Consider the following 18,016-nt stretch of genomic DNA (forward strand, 5'->3'; position numbering starts at 1 on the left):
CAAGCAAGAGTTCTTAGCATACAACTGGAGCTCATTTATGAGACTCCAGTAAAAACATGGCGTTTGTACTTCTACGAAGACCAAGATCAGAACACATTCTGACAATTCTGTAATCTATCACTAGAATTAAATGCTCAGTCATAAGACTTTAATTGCGACAAGACTTGGAGATCTGAGACTAAAGACTGGCAAAGTCTTCTTTCAGCAGGCATGAACAAGGATCAAATATTTTCGTACATGCTGGTGCGTATAAGTCATTGTTTTCTAGCCCAGCCATGAGCACACCAAGCAGAGCTTTACACACAACCATATTAGGCTCCTTCTCTCTTTCTGCATTTCACTAGCAAAAATTGAGAAAAAAAAAACAAACAAACAAAAACTACAACTCCCACAAAGAACTTCAGCAAACAGATAAAAACATGAATTTTAGGGTTTCCTCCTTTTCCTTTTCCCCCCACCCAGTTCCCCAGTCACCTTTTCTTCTTTAAATGATTTGCTATCCCCGAAAGTAAACAACTAATAGCACCAGTTAGAGCTGAGCTGAGCCAGGCACTGTGTAAGCCAATGGTTCTCAATGTTTCCAGACTACTGTGCCCCTTTCAGGAGTCTGAAGCCTGAGCCCTGTTGCCTGGGGCTGAAGCATGTAACTTAGCTTTGCAGAGCCCCCCGGGGTTGGGGCCCCAAGCAACTGCCCTGCTTACCAGCCCCTAACTCTGGCCTTGCACTTGCGACCCCCGTAAACGCATCCTGCGACCCTGAGGTTGAGAAACAACTGATTTAGATGAGTTGACATACCCCTGGAAGACCTCTATGTACCCCTGGTTGAGAACCACTGGTGTAAGCCACGTTCATTAGTTGGCAACTTTTGCATGGCAGGACAAAACTTGGAATAAGATGATATAGCAAAAACAACATCCATTTAAAATGGACAGACTAAACACCAGAGAAGATTCCAGTTGATGAGAAGTGGGTTAAGTTTGTAATTACTAGTAAATGCAGAGGCACACTTTTAAAAGTCCCCCTGAGTTTAATACAAACACATACACAGTTGTTGAGAAACACTCAGAGAATGATGTACTTCAAACACTAATATCTGTTTACAATTGCAAGTTGCTGCATGGTGGAAAGCTAGATTTCTGTAACATGTCCCCAAGATACAATCTAATGCTAAAATGTATCCTGCGGTAGGTCTACTTTCCAATTACTAGAAGTAAGCATACAAAAGATATATAATTAGTTATGACACTGGGACAGACGTACATGTTTCAACACACACAAAGCTCTTAAAGTTTTTGGCAGTATATGACACAGATCTAAATTGAAGGCTCAAACACAGGGTATACAGTGTTATAAAAAATACTAACTTAAAGTTATCACACAAAATGATTTTCTAAAAGGTAGGAGCACATTTTCTTTAAACATCCTTTTAAAGATTAGAAAAAGCAAATATTGCCTTGCAGTATTAAAACAGCCTACATTACAAGTTGGGGGGGGAGGGGTGAATGTTTTCTTTTTTAAGTGAAAGGCTGTCATTCTCCACTAAAGAACACATTATGACACAACACTTGAATGAAGCAAAGGAGATTTTCTGATTTATGATTGTGGGCATGAGATCTTAAAATCTGGGATGAACCACCAAATTCCATTAATTTTAAAAATAAATTATTCAAGGATTATACAAGTACTACTTATCTTGGCATGGAAAAAAATAATTTAGTATCAAAGGCGTATCATCAACATACACCAAACCCATACCCTAAAAAAGCCCTTTAAGACTAAATTCACCACCACTGAACTCCTTGCAGTTAGATTAGGCATCTAATTTCTAAGTGTTTTCATTTAAAAGAAAAAACCAACCAGACAGCAAATGAGCCACAGTGGAAACATACATAAGGACGAGACATTCTAGTTTCATTCTACAGAAAAAGGAGAAGATTTCAACTCATCCAATTAGTTTGAGCTCATTCAAGCATCTGAGAGTCTCCTTCACCTGCAATCTTTCCAATACAAAAGTACTTTTATTACCATTATTTAAAGTTTCTCTCAAGGCCTCAAATCTGTACAACAATATAGCAGGAAACTATAAAAGAAACTTTCTGACTGCATACAGATTCGTAAAGATAGCCACCTTGAAATGCCACCCGTAAGTCAAAAAGGAAATAGTAACGAATGGGCTTTTCCAGTGTTCCATGAAGATCTCTTGGGGAATGGGGATGCGGAGTACACGTTCACCGAGTAAGATAGCAACAAGCCACTTCTCACTACACCAGACACCTAGGAAAAAATGTGGGCTTTGCAACATACCTCAAAGGTTAATAAGCCCTCAGATTTCACCAACTACGAGTGAGGAGAGGGGGGAGAGATCCAATTTCCAAAGTTAAGCCCTCTCATGAACAACCTATGCCAGCTGCCCCATAGACTCACGATCCTCCCTTTTCAAGCAAAGGGAGTTTGAGCACCGCAACTGATCATAAGCATAGAAATATAGCAGAGGGGAGAGATGATTTTGAGGTAGCCAAGATCCAATCAATTTAGGGCTTTATATTTTAAAATCAGTATCTTTAAACTGCCCCTGGAAGCTCATTGGCAGGCAGTGCAAATTATAGAACAACATATTCTGCATGACTCCGCTTAGTGAGTGGGTTGACCACATTCCATGCTAGTTACAATTTATGAATGGTCTCTACAGTTCATCAATGGTTTCAACTTGTAACTCCACGTAGGCGAAGTTACAGAAACTTAATCTTAGGCTGACAGACATGCGTAACAGTAGCTGGGTCCACATCCAAAAAGAAAAGATTGCAACTTCCAAGCTAACTACACATGGAGGGCTGGGGGCGGGGCCGGGGGGAGGGGAAAGAGGATGAAGATAAGGATCTCAACAACAAACTTGTGCTGCAAATGGGGCACAATCTCCTGCAGTCAGGGACGACAGGTGAACTTCTGCCAACTTTTCTGGTTATCCCCGCAGAAATACCAACTTGTCTTGGTCTTGTCCAGTTTGTGCCTCCTTCAGCTAGTCCCTATCTAGATCACACACTCACAGAGATACATGGATACTACCACTGGAAAAATGAATCCAGAGCTTTTTAAATTAAAAAAAGGGAGTGCATTATCTTCCGATACCATCCACCATAGGCATACTGCCCTTGATCATGTATGCAACTTGCACTGATGTATTTCAAGTGTTCTAAATAAATAGTTTAACACAAGGGTAGATATAATGGGGAAAATGAACGAAAATGTGTAATTAAATGCATTCAAGGTAATAATCTACCATGGAACAAGAAAGAACATACAGGGCCATACACTAGCATGAAAGACGAGCATGTGAATCCAGGACAGTATATTACCCTATTACTTTGTTTCATCGTGGATTGTTATACCACAGAAAGCTTTTAATTATAAGCTTCTAAATACAGTATGACACACCATGGCATTACTGACATTCTCATGGTTTATTCTTGATAAAATTAACCTTTACAGCCTCACTAGTTTTTTTTCCACAGTGCACATTGTGAACCCTCTACAGATGAAGATAGAACATATATTAAATAGATCATATTTTTACAGACAAACATGCTCATTTTTAACTCCAGATCCTATCACTCATGAATGAAACTGTCCCTTCATTGAGGTCCCCACAATTCATGGCCTTGGATGTTCCTTCTAGACCTTTGGTTGCAGGTCTCATTCTCAGCACTACTGTGGCTCATTCTCAATACTGCTATGTCTTGGGTAACTAATAAAAGCTTTATATTGGCCATGGAGGTGTTGTCTTTTGCATGAAGACTTTGGTTTTACATTTCAACATTTGCAATAATTCATGATTCTTTGATGCTTTTCCTCAAGAGTAAGATGTTAGCCTCTGTGTCCTGGCCATTTTCCAACTTGGGCAATTAGGGCTTGATCTGAGAAAACTTCCACAGACTTTTATGATGCAAGATCAAGGCCTTATATAGGGCCAGATTCTGCCGCCTGTGAAGTCAGCGTGAGTTTTGCCCTTAATTGCATTGTTGGGGGCAGGAGAGGGTCCATTCCACTAATTTACTTCAAATAAACTCCCAATTAATCTGATAGTCATCACTTCCCATCCTAAAACCGTTGCCTGGGATTTTGAGGCTTGTGCATACATATGGAGGGAAACGAGAATGTGACCCATAATTTGCACGGTTAGTCAAATTTGTATGTACTTTTGGAATCCACTAGAATGAAAGGCTCTCTGCACGGCCTTGACTACTCTGGAGATTTCAGCCATTGGTGGCCAGCTATAGGTATATCTGTACCAGTGCAAAATCCTAGTGTAGGCAGGCAAAGCTGCTATAAACCAAGATTTACCATGTATCCTAGCTTGAAATTGAAGTAACCTGCACCAGTGCAAATCATGATATACAGCGACTCTGTCTGCCTATACTAGGGGATGACACTGATGCACCAATACCCATGGCTGTAAATGGAGCAAATCCCCCATGTAGTCAAGACCTGAATGCAAAAACATCACGACAATATCACTCTTTACAATACCTTAAATGTACAGCTCACATAGTTGTAATAGATTTTTTTTTAAAATTTAGCTCAACCTCTCCCCTCAACTCTTAGTTTTATACTTACATTGAAAGTTCCTTGGGACAGGGACTGCTTTTTTGTTCTGTGCCCAGCACACTGAGGATCTTTACCATGCCAAGGTCTCCAACATGCGACAGCCAAGAATTTTTAAATTCTGAGCATTGCAACACCTAACTGATTTAGGAGCATTCATTTTCAAAAGGGATTCAGGTATTTAGAAGACAAAATCCATTGACAGTTGATGGGATTTAGGCTCCTCCATGCCTAAATCCATTTTCAAAATGATAGTTACATTTTGCTGAGTGCAGCAGCACCTAAATACCATTAAAAATGTAGGCCTATGGTAACACAAATATAAATATAACAACACAACCCTGCCCGCACCCCTCAAAAAATTATAGGGGAGGGCCTATTCCATTGAATTATTACATTTAACTTTAGAAATAGATAAGAAGAAATATACAATACATTATGTAGATAAACCACTAAAAGGTACATGTGGATTTATGAGATTAATGTTTCTGGACTAAGTTATTTCCCTCCAATAACTTGATTTCACCTCTGAGTTTCAGTCATCTCTCATTACATTCATGCACTTTTCTCATCCTGATACTACACTCTGCTCAACACTTAATATTTCTTGTTATTTTATGTGTGGTCTCTTATAAATACTAATTTTTCCCACAAGGCAGGTAGCTTGGTAGGAACACAAATTACCTTAAATCCACACAGTTCTGTGGCTTTTTTTTTTTTTTTTTTTTTTTTTTTTTACTGCAAGTGCAGAAATATTTACCCATCTTTCACTAGCCTAAGAATGACTGAAATCTATACATTGCACATTGTTGCCATGACAAGATAATCTCAGCGTAACTCAATTTACATTATAACTGCAGCAGAACTCAAAACGTTTAGAAAGATGGATAAAGGGTTCCTTTATACAGGCCAAAAATAAGGACAACTCATTCTGCTTTTAGGATGCAAACATGACAGAAGGTTTTCGTGTCTACTATCTCCTTATTTCATACAAAGTAACTCCCATTAACAGAAGTTATATATTTACTTTTAACAAGGAGACTGGACCCCTAAATCATCAGCAAAATACAGTACAAGTCATGAAGACCTGAGATCGGATGAAGTGCTATACAAGAGCTAAGTACTGTTACTTTCTCTTGAAGCACAGCCCTGCAGTCCTTTGCAAGGAGGCAGAACACCCACAGAAGTCAGTATTTTGCCCAAGCGAGGACCACGAGACTGGAACCAATGCAAAGGAACCAATGTGTCAAAAACAGGGGCAGTCAATAGTCAGCTTCAGCTGCCAGAATTACAAAGATGACCTGTTAGCAGCTCTCTTTGCCACTATTCTGATATTTTTATAAGAGTACAGGTTCACAGTAATAGTCTTGAGTTCAAAGATGTCTACAAAGAGTTACTCATATCAGAGGACAAGGCAGTATATTAAATATTCATCAATGTCAAAACACAGTGTACAATGTAAGAATGCTGAGAAATGGACTTTACAATGTAGTTAAGTGTAGGCATATATGAAAGTAGAAGTACCATCATAATCAAACCAAAAGGCTAACTCTTGCCCCAGCTCACTTGCTACCCTGGGGTTTAACCTCCTGACTGGTCATTCACTTATTTTCACACATATTTTAGGACAGATTTCTTCCTTGCATTTAGTTCAGTACCAGAACTTGACCAACACAATGCTTGTATAAATACATCCACCCTCCTACCCTGCATGCTGTAACTATATCACAGCAGAATTGGTGGGAACGTTTTCAAGAGGCGCTCTCTTCTTCTGATATCTTTGTGGTTAGATCTTGCTAGAGCGAAATTAATGGTTCTTTGTGGCATATACACCATCTATCTATCTATCTATATATAAAAAGAACGTTTTAAGTTACAATAGCTCTTTTGTAGAGGACAAAGCAGAAGGAAGATGTACATACCCTGTTGATGACATCATCATGTTTGCCTTATTTTGCGGCAACTTTGTCATCATCTTCGGAGAAACATTAACAACTAATCTGTCTTTAAGGATTAGTTGCAAGCTAACTCTTGGGCATGGACATCTCATCCATTAACCATATGAGGGACCCATAGCCCTTCTTGTATGGTGAAGACTGAAGTATCTTAACAGCCTCTTGGTCCAACCACTTATTTCCATCAGTTCAACCGAACTCTTGCACTGAGAGCCGGGATTTTCCCTGGGTCCAGACGTCCATCAGATCCTATTTGACAGTTCTACGAGAGAAGCAACCTCTCCATCTCAAGTGTATGACAGTTGGGAGTCTGGGATTGCCACTCTCCTGTAGTCTATATTTTCTACTTACAAAGATGCCAAACTCATGCCCTGCTCCAGTGGTAACCACTGGGAAAACCAGCACATCCAGTCCTCTGTGGTGACCATCTCTCAGGATATGGTGTGCTGCAGTGCCAGTATTGGCTATGCCTTCTTCTCCCTAGCTCCCCCTGCTTCCCTGGAGATATTTTTGCCAATGCAAACGTTAGCATTTGGGTCTTTATAGCAGTGACCAATTAGGAGTAGGCGGAAGTGATTATACAGTTGTTGCTCTCACTCCTACCCACAATCCACTGGGCTATGGTGAATTAAGAAGTCCTCTCCTCACTTCTTTCTCCCTCCTGTCACCCTTCCCCTAGCAACACTGGTATGAGCCACAATAATCTGTCTTTTCCACTGTAGTCAGCATTTGAGGAACTTGTTTCCTACAGCACAAACACAAATGAAACAGTCTATGAAAACTCATTCCAATGCACAGGGCTAAATTCAGAGATAATATGCAAGGTGGTACAAGTTACAAGTTGGTAAGTGGCTGTACAGGAAAGTGACTGAGTTTAAGCTGGTGTAATTTATACAATGAAAGCAGAAAACAACAAGAAAGGAACTTAAAATAAGGTGTGAGTTATTTTAACTCATACCCCTTACACAATCCTCTTAAATTGCTTCTCCTGCTGCAACCTTCTCATCAACATCTCATCATAGGCTCAGATTCTCTTACACATACTTAATATGCCAACTTATGCTGCCCTACATAGTACCTCTAAATTTGGCCCAAATGTAGCACGCATATTAGAATACATGGGTTTTACTGAAAAGCAAACACATTGCAGTACATTTAAATTGTTGTATCATCACACATTAAGCTTCCTCCTGCTCTCACTGACTTTATTGGGATCAAGCCCACTGGTGTCCTCTAGAAACAAAACGTGGAAAACGGTGGTCATGCCTTGTTGTGACAGCTAAGCGTAATCAATGAAAATATGCAATGATCACTAGTACCATTATTATTTTCAGCAAAGGACTGACAAGTTCTTAGTGAAAAATTTAACATTCTTGCAGAGTTTTTTCCAAGGTATCACTCTGGAAAGTTTTTCAATGGACATCCAGAAACATAAGTGACATTGGTCAATGTAAAAGCACTACACAATTGTATTAGTGTGTTGACCTGAATTTGATGGGTTAGCTATGGCTCGCCACTGATTGCATCCAACCAGAAGATTTACAGGTTCTTGTCCAATTCAGACTACAGGGTACAAGAACTCAGAGAGTTCTATATTGGGAGAGGACTCTTGGGGTGCTGGCAAAAACACTTACACTGAGGACAATACCAAATTGATAAAAACTTTATTGAGATTAACAAAAGAATAATAAATGCTATGAAACTTATAACTGCAAAACAGTAAAAGAATTCTAAAACTCCTGGTGGTAACATTCCTATTATAAGTGCCTTAACTTAACATACTCACACCCTTCCTTGAGGACCTGGTAATAGGAAGTGAAGGACCAGCCTTACCCCTGGCATGCAATAACACGATGATTCTGGCTTCCCCAATAGTTAGGAATGTTGAGTAGTTATACTATACTACACAAGCTGAGCGGATAGCCTGATAGAAGATCGAATGATTAGTGGATAAAAAGATAGTCTGTAGAATATAGGAGAACAAAGAAAAGAAACAGCTAAAGACTAAAAGAGCACTAGAAGAAAGCTAAAAGAGATCTAATAAAAAGAAGCTTAAGGAGAGAGAAGAGGACTTCTGACTTCTTCCTTACAAGGTTTTTATATGATCCTGACGCTATGTAATTCAGGCCCAACCTACTATACCCAAATCTTATTTTCGTACCCTAAGAAATTTATGGGTACCCTTATCCTATAGGTTAGTGGATAGGACACTTACTCTCTATATATTAATAAGGATTATCTCACTCCAAAAACTGCCAACCTAGGCTCTCTTGGTGACTTCCAAGTTGTGGTGTATCCTGAGGTTACCAACCAGTTGTAGACGCCGGATAAAGCTGTTCAGTGATGTGTACAGTTCCTCCCTTTGGTTCCCCAAAGTTCAGGGACCATTCTTATCTGTGTCAATGGTTACCAGCTTTTATGCTGATTTACTCTTAACTGATTCAACTTTTAGCTATTTAACAGATCTTAACGGCTCTTACAAGCCGGTAGGCTTCTTGCGTTTCAGCAAAACTTATTCTATGTATAATTATTAGGAAACACATATCATATGCTTAACACATCCTAAAATTCATAGGAATTAATACTGATAAAATATAAGAATAAAATTGATTAATTCAGAAAGAGAAACATATTATTTGATACAGCTGGCTGGATTAGTAGGATATAATAGCTAACAAAGTAATCCTATGAGCTACAAGTGTTTGTAAATCATCCACATATAAATATTTAAAAATGGTCATTTTCCCAAAAAACATATGCATATAACATAATCCTTTTGATATGAAAGCAACCATGAGGTTGCTAATACTTACCAAGATGAATAATGAAACTTTTGTCTAGCAAAACTGGCAAAGTGCCACGCAAAGTCAATGTACTTAAGGCAATAACAGTCTATCAAAAGAACTACAAAAGTCATTATTCAGAAAGCAATAAATATAGACATGTATTAACATGAACACAGAGAAAATGAAAGCTTCCAGGGAAACAAATATTTCCTTTAGTTCACCAATGACACTAATAGGGACCTCCAAATTAGTTTACCTTTTATTTGCTCCTCAATTCTTATAACTCAATTTCAAGATACTTTTATTACAAAAATTACCAGGATAAGTTAGAGTATGGAAAAAGGGGTTCATCATGCTAAGCACACCCTTCCAAATGTCAAATGTTATATTTCAACATGAAAATGTATTAGATACTTAACTGGCCCTTTCATCTTTGATTTGGAAACCATGTAGTAACTTTTAGATTCAAACAAACTAGTATCAGTCTTGTAACGATAGAATGCTTAAAACTAAGTAGCCAATGCTATAATTGTTCCAATTCACTTCGGTAGTTTTAATTCCATTTAAATGTTTGTCCATTCCTGCTCACAAAAAAATATAACTGCCTAATAGAATTTAAGGGAGTTTGGTATTTAACATCAGTGGCAGAACTGCCATCCACTTTTGTGTAACAACAACATTAAAAAGATTTCTGTACTGCCTACTGAATTTCATCTAATGTATGGTCTCCTTCTGAGGCAATTATTTCTACAGTTTACTACTACATTATATGTTGCCTGTCACTTTACCTTCCATATTCTGTACTATAACAAAATGGTATAGCCATGCTTCATTTCTTCCACGTGAGAATTGGGGTTGTGGGGGGAAGCAACTACTACTGCTGTTAATAAAATGATGGCCACTTACACTTGTATTTGCTATTTACATTACTTGAACTCAATACAAACAACTTCAGAAAAGATGAAACTTGTGCAAACTTTAGTTTCTCATTCATATTTGTTATCTTACAAGTCTTCATAGTGTGCCATATTTAAAACATTAATGGCCTGACTAGACACTTTCTTCTGCAGTTTCACAAAGATGTAGTTATATTGATTTCACTAGCGTTACTACTTATATACCCTGGTGTAAACGTGATCCGGAGTAGGCCCTTAGAATATATACAAAACTAATGGTTTCTATTCAAATATAATTAAGAACGTAAGAATGGCTCTACTGGGTCAGACCAAAGGTCCATCTAGCCCAGTATCCTGTCTTCCGACAGTGGCCAGAGCCAGGTGTCCCAGAGGGAATGAACAGAACAGGTAATCATCAAGTGATCCATCCCCTGTCGCTCATCCCCAGCTTCTGGCAAACAGAGGCTAGGGACACCATTCCTACCCATCCTGGCTAATAGCCATTGATGGACTTATCCTCCATGAATTTATCTAGTTCTTTTTTGAACCCTGTTATGGTCTTGGCCTTCACACTATCCTCTGGCAAGGAGTTCCACAGGTTGACTGTGCGTTGTGTGAAGAAATACTTCCTTTTATTTGTTTTAAACCTGCTGCCTATTAATTTCCTTGGTGACCCCTAGTTCTTGTGTTATGAGAAGGAGTAAATAACACTTCCTTATTTACTTTCTCCACACCAATCATGATTTTATAGACCTCTATCATATCCCCCCTTAGTTGTCTCTTCTCCAAGCTGAAAAGTCCCAGTCTTATTAAACTATCCTCATATGGAAGCCATTCCATATCCCTAATCATTTTTGTTGCCCTTTTCTGAACCTTTTCCAATTCCAATATATCTTTTTTGAGATGGGGCGACCAGATCTGCATGTAGTATTCAAGATGTGGATGTACCATGGATTTATATAGAGGCAACATGATATTTTCTGTCCTATTACCTATCCCTTTCTGAATGATTCCCAACATTCTGTTCACTTTAAGCTTAACTCTATATTCTTAGGAAAGTCATATTTCCATAAAGGCATGTATTAAACTATTTTGATAAGAGTGATAAAAGTATTACTACATTGTGCTGTAGGAGAGGGAAGTGAGGAATAAATCCATCTTTTTTTTCTTGGTGTAAATTACAATCTTGTTGGCAAAAGTAGTGATTCCCCACTTTATCACATTCTATTTGCCTTCAGTGGAGTTACATGAGTGGAGAGTCAGCCCCACGGACTGCAAAATCTGCCCCTTGATGTTGCTCTTTGGGGTAGGGGTGGTGGTTGAAGTTATCCAAGTGCATCTTCAGATTCTTGGTCAAATTCATCCCTAGGACAAGTCCAGTTAAGTCAACAGAGTTACCACCTGGGAATTAGTTTGATCCTTTGTTTATGCATATCAGTATTTTTCTGTTAACCTGATCTTACTTGCAGTTTTGAAAATTTTTAATTGGCTGAGTTGACAATTTTTGATCCAGGCCAAAAAAGATGATTCAAAGTACAGTATGTTTTGGAGAACTACTTGAAATATATTCCATGGCTGCCAGGTTAGAAAAAAGTCAATACATTTCCCAGTTGCAGAAACATTTAATTTTCCCCCTTGTAAATGAAACTTAAATGAAACTAACATGATTGACAAGTACCTCACAGGCAAACCTTGGCAACATTTAATGCAAGTCCATCTCTTTGGCCTCTTAAGCAAAATTCCTGCACAAACTGTTTGTCTTTGCAATAACTCCTACAAAGCTCATTACTTCCAGCCTTGGTCTATCCCCCATGTTGTGCATTTATCCCTGGGATGCATTATCAACATGTGGCACATGTCCTTGACACGCATAGAAGAGTTGCACCCCAGGATAGCAGCATGCATGACAATAGTGTTGACTCTTACTCCTTTATGGTTGCTGGGATGTAACCGAGAAATCTAATAACTGTGACAGTAGGCCTTTAGGTTTTTCCTTGCCTTTCCAGACAGTGAAGCTGCACAGACACTAATGAAAGGTTAAATGAATAGGAATAGCTGACAAGAGGTACAATAAAGAAGGGGCTTGGTAATCCACAGACACTGAGCAGAGATCCTTGGCTCAAGCAGAGAAAGGACAGCACATCGACGAGTCACAATATTTAAAACAGCTTGCTATACACAGAGGCTTTTGTGTCTGGGTACATGTCTGGCTTTGGAAGAAAAAAAGACACTGAAAAGGAATTTCAGCATGGGGCACTTTGGCAAATGTAAGGTCACAATAAGGGAAAAATGTTTTGTGCCTGTTGTTACATCTTTGTACTGAACATAAAAAAACAGGGACTAAAGACGCACAAATCACACGTTTCAAACCACCACCACATTTGACAAATATGATATAGTTGCAACATGGGTTCAATATGATTTCAATTGACAGCATGATGGGTGTCACACATACACTCAATATCCTTAAAGGCTTGTAGCAGTTCATAATCTGTACTCCTACATTATCAGCAGGTTTTCCTCGTAGCCAAAGAATTCTGAAGGCACTACTTTATGTGGTTTTATAGCGCAGAACAATTGTTGGCCTAAAAAATTGTATTATGTTGCAAAAACGTGGCTAAACTTCCAAATGGTGCATCAGATCATGGGCACTTCAAAACTTCTCGGAAGATAGTTTACAGCATTTTAGTTTCTTATGCTTGTGATTTATTCATCAGTTTTACATATATTTTATTTTTCATCATTAAAAAAGGATTGTGGTGCTTATTATCTACTTATTTTTAGAACCCTTCTGGGTTTGATTATTTTCTATCAAGAGAGGTTTAAGTAAATGGTAAACCATTTTAACTCTACAGAAAGTTACTGAAAAGAGCAAAAAGAGAAGCAAAAAGAGCAGTCTACGGTGATAAGTAGAACACAAATCTGAAGTTATCTGCATTCATGGTTTATTACTTAGTTTAAGTTATTCTAGAAGCACAAAGTCCAGAAACAAACTCAACAGTGAAAGATGAAAAAGCCTTGATTTACCTGCAACCCTATCTGCCTATGTATTGTAGTAGAACATACATATTTATAACGTGTGGTAAAACTGTGCTATGAAAACATTCTAAAACAACCGAAGAGCGTCTTTGAACAACCAAATTAAATTACAGCTGAACTCCTGAGTGTACTAAGGGTTCTAATAAGCAACAAATAAAAGCTTTTACTAGCTAGCAACAGAATGAGAGCTACTGTGCTGTGCAAGAGATAAAGAGACAAATCTGGCAGTTTATCTCACTGGATTATATCATTTACTTAAATGGTAAATAAGTTTGTTCAAAGTAATGCTCATAAAAGCTAGCATAGGACTATTATGGAGCAATTATGATCAATGGGATTTTTAAATGTCAACATGTCACAAATTAGGTGGAAAGAGATAGACACAAAATGTGAGATTAAACAAACAAATATTTCATTAAATTGTTAAGTACCATTTATTTAAATAAAGTAGTAACTGTTACTTATTCCTTCATAGCCTATCCATTTTCTAAAGAGAATCCTCTGTCCTAATTGTGCCCTCTACATTATATAGGAATCTTTACATGTAACACTTGTCTTTTCTGTGACTGACTTTACTAGTTTTATAGTCAAACACAAACTGAACCTATAAACATGTATTGCAGAAAGTAAAGAGGATTTTTCATTATGTAAATGTTCTTTAACAAAAATAATATAACTTCTGAAGGCCGGTGTCCAATGTGTGAAAAGGACTTCTTCAAAGACCCGCTCAATTAAAATAATAATAAAAATAATAATAATATGGAAGTTTGTTTTATAAATTCAATGTCTCAAATGCATTTTAGTTGGACTTCAATTTAATTTTCTGAAAATTAAAACCAGTTGTTGAGAATTATAGGAGTCAACTGCAAATCCTATTGATATGCACGTACATCACACCTAAAACACAATAAAGTCATCCCCAAAGCCTAAACCACTAGATCTATGATGATTACTAACTTCTTTTCATAACCATTCCATTTTTCTGAGTATGTTTTCATTTTTTTAAACCTTAGGCATACCTAATAAAATCAAGAGGCTCCCAGTAGCTCTGCAGAGAGGAGTTTAACCAACCAATGATCCTTTCCATTTCCTTTCCATTTTAAAAAGCAATACAGAGAGAGAGTGTGCAGGATTTCCCTTAGATAAGTGTTTTTGTTTTTATTCAGCAATGTTTTCAATACTACATCTTGCAAAGATGTGGATGATAAATGAGAACATCTGCTATGAAACCCAGAAAGTTAAATATTACTTATTATAATGCAGCAAACTAAAGAATCTCTTAATCACTTCCAACTTACAAAATTCTAACCTGAAACCTTACACTCTATGTGACAAGTTAGTCATGTATGTATTAAAATATATAGCCTCCTACTTTTCAACCATTACATGCAGTGAAAAAATAAAACAAAGATACTTAGACAAAGTAATACTATACCCCTATTTTAGAGCCCAGTTTTTAAACATAATGTACCTTAATTCAAAAACAATGTTGTTTCCATGAGCTTGTATTCCAGAAAACTATTAATGTGGGTGCTAACTTGCAAACTATATTTTCACCTACCACAATATTTACATATAGCATTTGTAATGGCTTTTATTGTTTAATCTCTTCTGCATTTCAGTATTGGATACTATGGAATTATACTTATTTAGCAGACTATAAATAATGTAGTTGGCATGTGCAATTGATATTTAGCATGTCTCACTGTAACTGTAAAAGCCTCATTATAGACTAGCAAATCATTTCTAACAAGTTCAACTGACAAATACTAAAACAAACCTGCACTATATACTGCTAAGTTATTTGTCTCAAATATGTATGCTTAGAAAAAACAAACGTGCAAAAGACCATCCAGAAAGATTAAAATGAAAAAAAAAAGTGGATTTCCAAGCTACTGCCTATTTTGAAGTCCTTTAAAATAAAATAAAAAAAAATTCTCAGTAACAACAACAAAAAGAATAGCTTTCTTCCCCTTCCCCCTTCTGAGCTCGTGTCCAATTTCTTCTTTTCTGAACAGCTGTATTATCCAACTTAAGTTGCTCTGCTAATTTCAGTCCCATAAGGACTAACTTGGAAGGCAAGAAAATACAAGAAAAGATCAATTTGCTGGGAAAGATCAAATGAGAAAACTGTGGGGACAGCACGAGGTCAGAGTGTGGAGAACTAAGCAGACCTGTTCTTCATTAACTTAAGCTCTCTTGGGATGTCACACACTACCTGTCCACGGGCTTATTGAACCGCCTAACCCTCATCTCTGTACCATTCTTCTGGGCCCAAGCGAATCACATCCTGCTGCTGACAAGTTAGCAGGGGAGTGCGGCTGCAACATGAAAGTACTTTTCTTTCTTGTCTAAATCAGGCAGATTTTTGAAAAGACGACACAGCATTGACTCGTGACATGGCAAGATGAAATGAGAGGTCTGGGCCAGTCTTGGAGCTGTGCAGATAAAAGTAATCAAATGACACTCCTGGAATGCAAATTGGCATTCTTGACTGCAGCAATTGCACAACCATGAAACATCCCTGACAGCAAGCAAGATTAGGACAAAATGTTATGTAAAGCACTGAACGCAAAAACTCATTTGAAAAGTCAAACTGTAGCACTTACATTTTAATACAGAAATAGTCAGCTCTGCTTTTGTCTGTTCCTTTACTGCTTCTGTTATATGTAATCGCATATCTCCATCTGTCACATACACTTCAAGTATAAAAACTCAAACAGTGTGAACAAAACACATACATCTCCTAGATTTGTCCACCTAAAATATTTTAACAATTTTTTTTAAATTAATATACTAAACCAGAACCCTTCTGTTTTGTGTTTAATCATTGTGCATACAGAACAGTTCATATTTTGGGGTCTGAAAAGCAGTTTCTAACTTCTCTCATAACAAATAAGTACAAAGTTAACATTCATATTATCCTGCACCTGAATCATGTAAAATTACCAAATAAATAACTTGCAAAAGATCTAGTGATCTGATTTTTAAATCTCATGCTTTTCAGGAATTTAAAGCAGAACATACATACAGCTAGAAGGTTCATTAACGCTGGACAGCTTAAAATGAAACTAGTGTAACACCGAGGACTTATGCCTCATTAAATATAAGACTGAAGATTTCTCCAATTTTTAAGGGAAAGGAAAGTTACACATACTTTTTCAGGGACTTGGTATTCTTAAGCAGTATCTGCTGATCAGGCTTATTAAATATTATTGTCTGAAATGAACTCAATAATTACTGACAAAAAATGCTTACCCTATTTTAAAAGTAATTCCTGACTATGAGATGAGCGATAATATAGATGGTATATGGAAGATACTATAATGAAAAATAAAGTCCTCTCCTGTCTCCGAACATTTAATTAGCTTCCATGTCTGAAGGACACACAAGTTTAAAGGAGAAACATGTAATATTTTGCTTTGACTGCTTACTTAAAAGACGTTTTAACTGTTGGTTGAACAACAGCAACAAAAAAGACACTCTGCCACTTTAATCCTGAGTACGCCAGATTATTACATGTCTTTTGTGCATCAATTTTACAATAGCTTGACTCTAGGGTAAATGGGAATCATCATAATTCGCATGCTGCTTTCAAAACCACTTTAATTTCTGTCCCTGTTGCTGTAACCAGTCCTGGGCACATGCTGCTTTTTTCCCCTCCCCACCCTGGTTTTCGGTGGGGTTTTGTTGTTGCCTGCATTTAACAGTGGCATTTCCTACACTCCAAGAATTGTGGCTTTCATCACTGAAATAAGACATGCCACATTAAGGAAGGAATGGAAAAAATACTAACCCTCTGTCTCATTCCTCTCCTCCCCACCCCCCTTTTTATATATACTATCCCATCTCCACAGTACATCCAATCCCCAAGTGTGGGTAAACAATAGCAATTTACTGTGGAAGCTTACTAAAAGCATGGGAGTGGTCAAGCAACACACCACTTTATTCAATATGGGCTGGTCCCTGCTCCTCACTAGCTGAACGAACTATACTTTTTAACCCAAGAAATATCACTGTCAAGCTTCATATACATTTGCTTCCTAAAATGTGCTTGTTCCTTGCAGCTGTAAAGGTATCTTCACACCACAGCCCAGGCGAGAGGACTTAAACAAATTGAGATCCTGAGTCATCTCGGTTTTTATTTTTAATGTAAATATGTTTTTAATTAAAACAAAAAACCTGCTTCCTAAAATCCTGGTGTAAAAGAACTGGCCTCGTTTCATCTGCTCACAGGAGAGCCAGCAAACATGCTCTGAAAGCTGTTTTCCCTCTTCCAGTGAGCACATCAATATTTCCCTACAAGTTCTGGGCACAACTGCTGATGGGAAAGGTGTAAACTGCAAGCACATGCACAAGCAAAAGAGAAGAAAGAGTTACTGATGGAAGGTGGATTTACACTTCTGTCTCCCTGCCTCAGGCGCTGTTTCTCTCTCACCCTCGCCCCCCACCCCCATCCCCTCTTCTCCCACTTTCAAAGGTGACCTTTACGTTGTGTGCAAACGTTACTCATTTCCAAGCAGAGGGTGGTTTCCAAAAAAAGCTCACCCCACAGTCCGTCTAATTCAATCTCACACCCCCCCCCCTCCGAAAACTTTTGAAAAAAAAAAACACACAAAACATTATCCCCTCACCTTTGGTGGAAGGAAAGTAGCAGCAAAATCCTGTGGCCATCCCATCCCAAACTGCCTGAAAGTTTGGGAGAACTTAAATCATTATTTCAACGTAGCACATGTCTCCC

At 37.9% G+C, this 18,016-nt stretch overlaps 1 protein-coding gene across 5 annotated transcripts in view; it reads right to left on the minus strand.

The window, feature by feature from the left end:
- Window positions 1-18,016, minus strand: part of BNC2 (basonuclin 2) — a 429,551-nt gene that overhangs the window by 380,933 nt on the left and 30,602 nt on the right. Inside the window, exon 2 of one of the 5 annotated variants that reach the window (XM_043547734.1) lies at window positions 17,910-17,964. The exons of the other annotated variants lie outside the window; for them this stretch is intronic. Coding sequence (XP_043403669.1) covers window positions 17,910-17,964 — 55 coding nt within the window. The remainder of the gene's footprint in view (window positions 1-17,909; window positions 17,965-18,016) is intronic. 5 annotated transcript variants of the gene reach the window in all.

The sequence above is a fragment of the Chelonia mydas genome, chromosome 5 (assembly GCF_015237465.2).
Source record: "Chelonia mydas isolate rCheMyd1 chromosome 5, rCheMyd1.pri.v2, whole genome shotgun sequence".
NCBI classification, from domain to species: Eukaryota; Metazoa; Chordata; order Testudines; family Cheloniidae; genus Chelonia; species Chelonia mydas.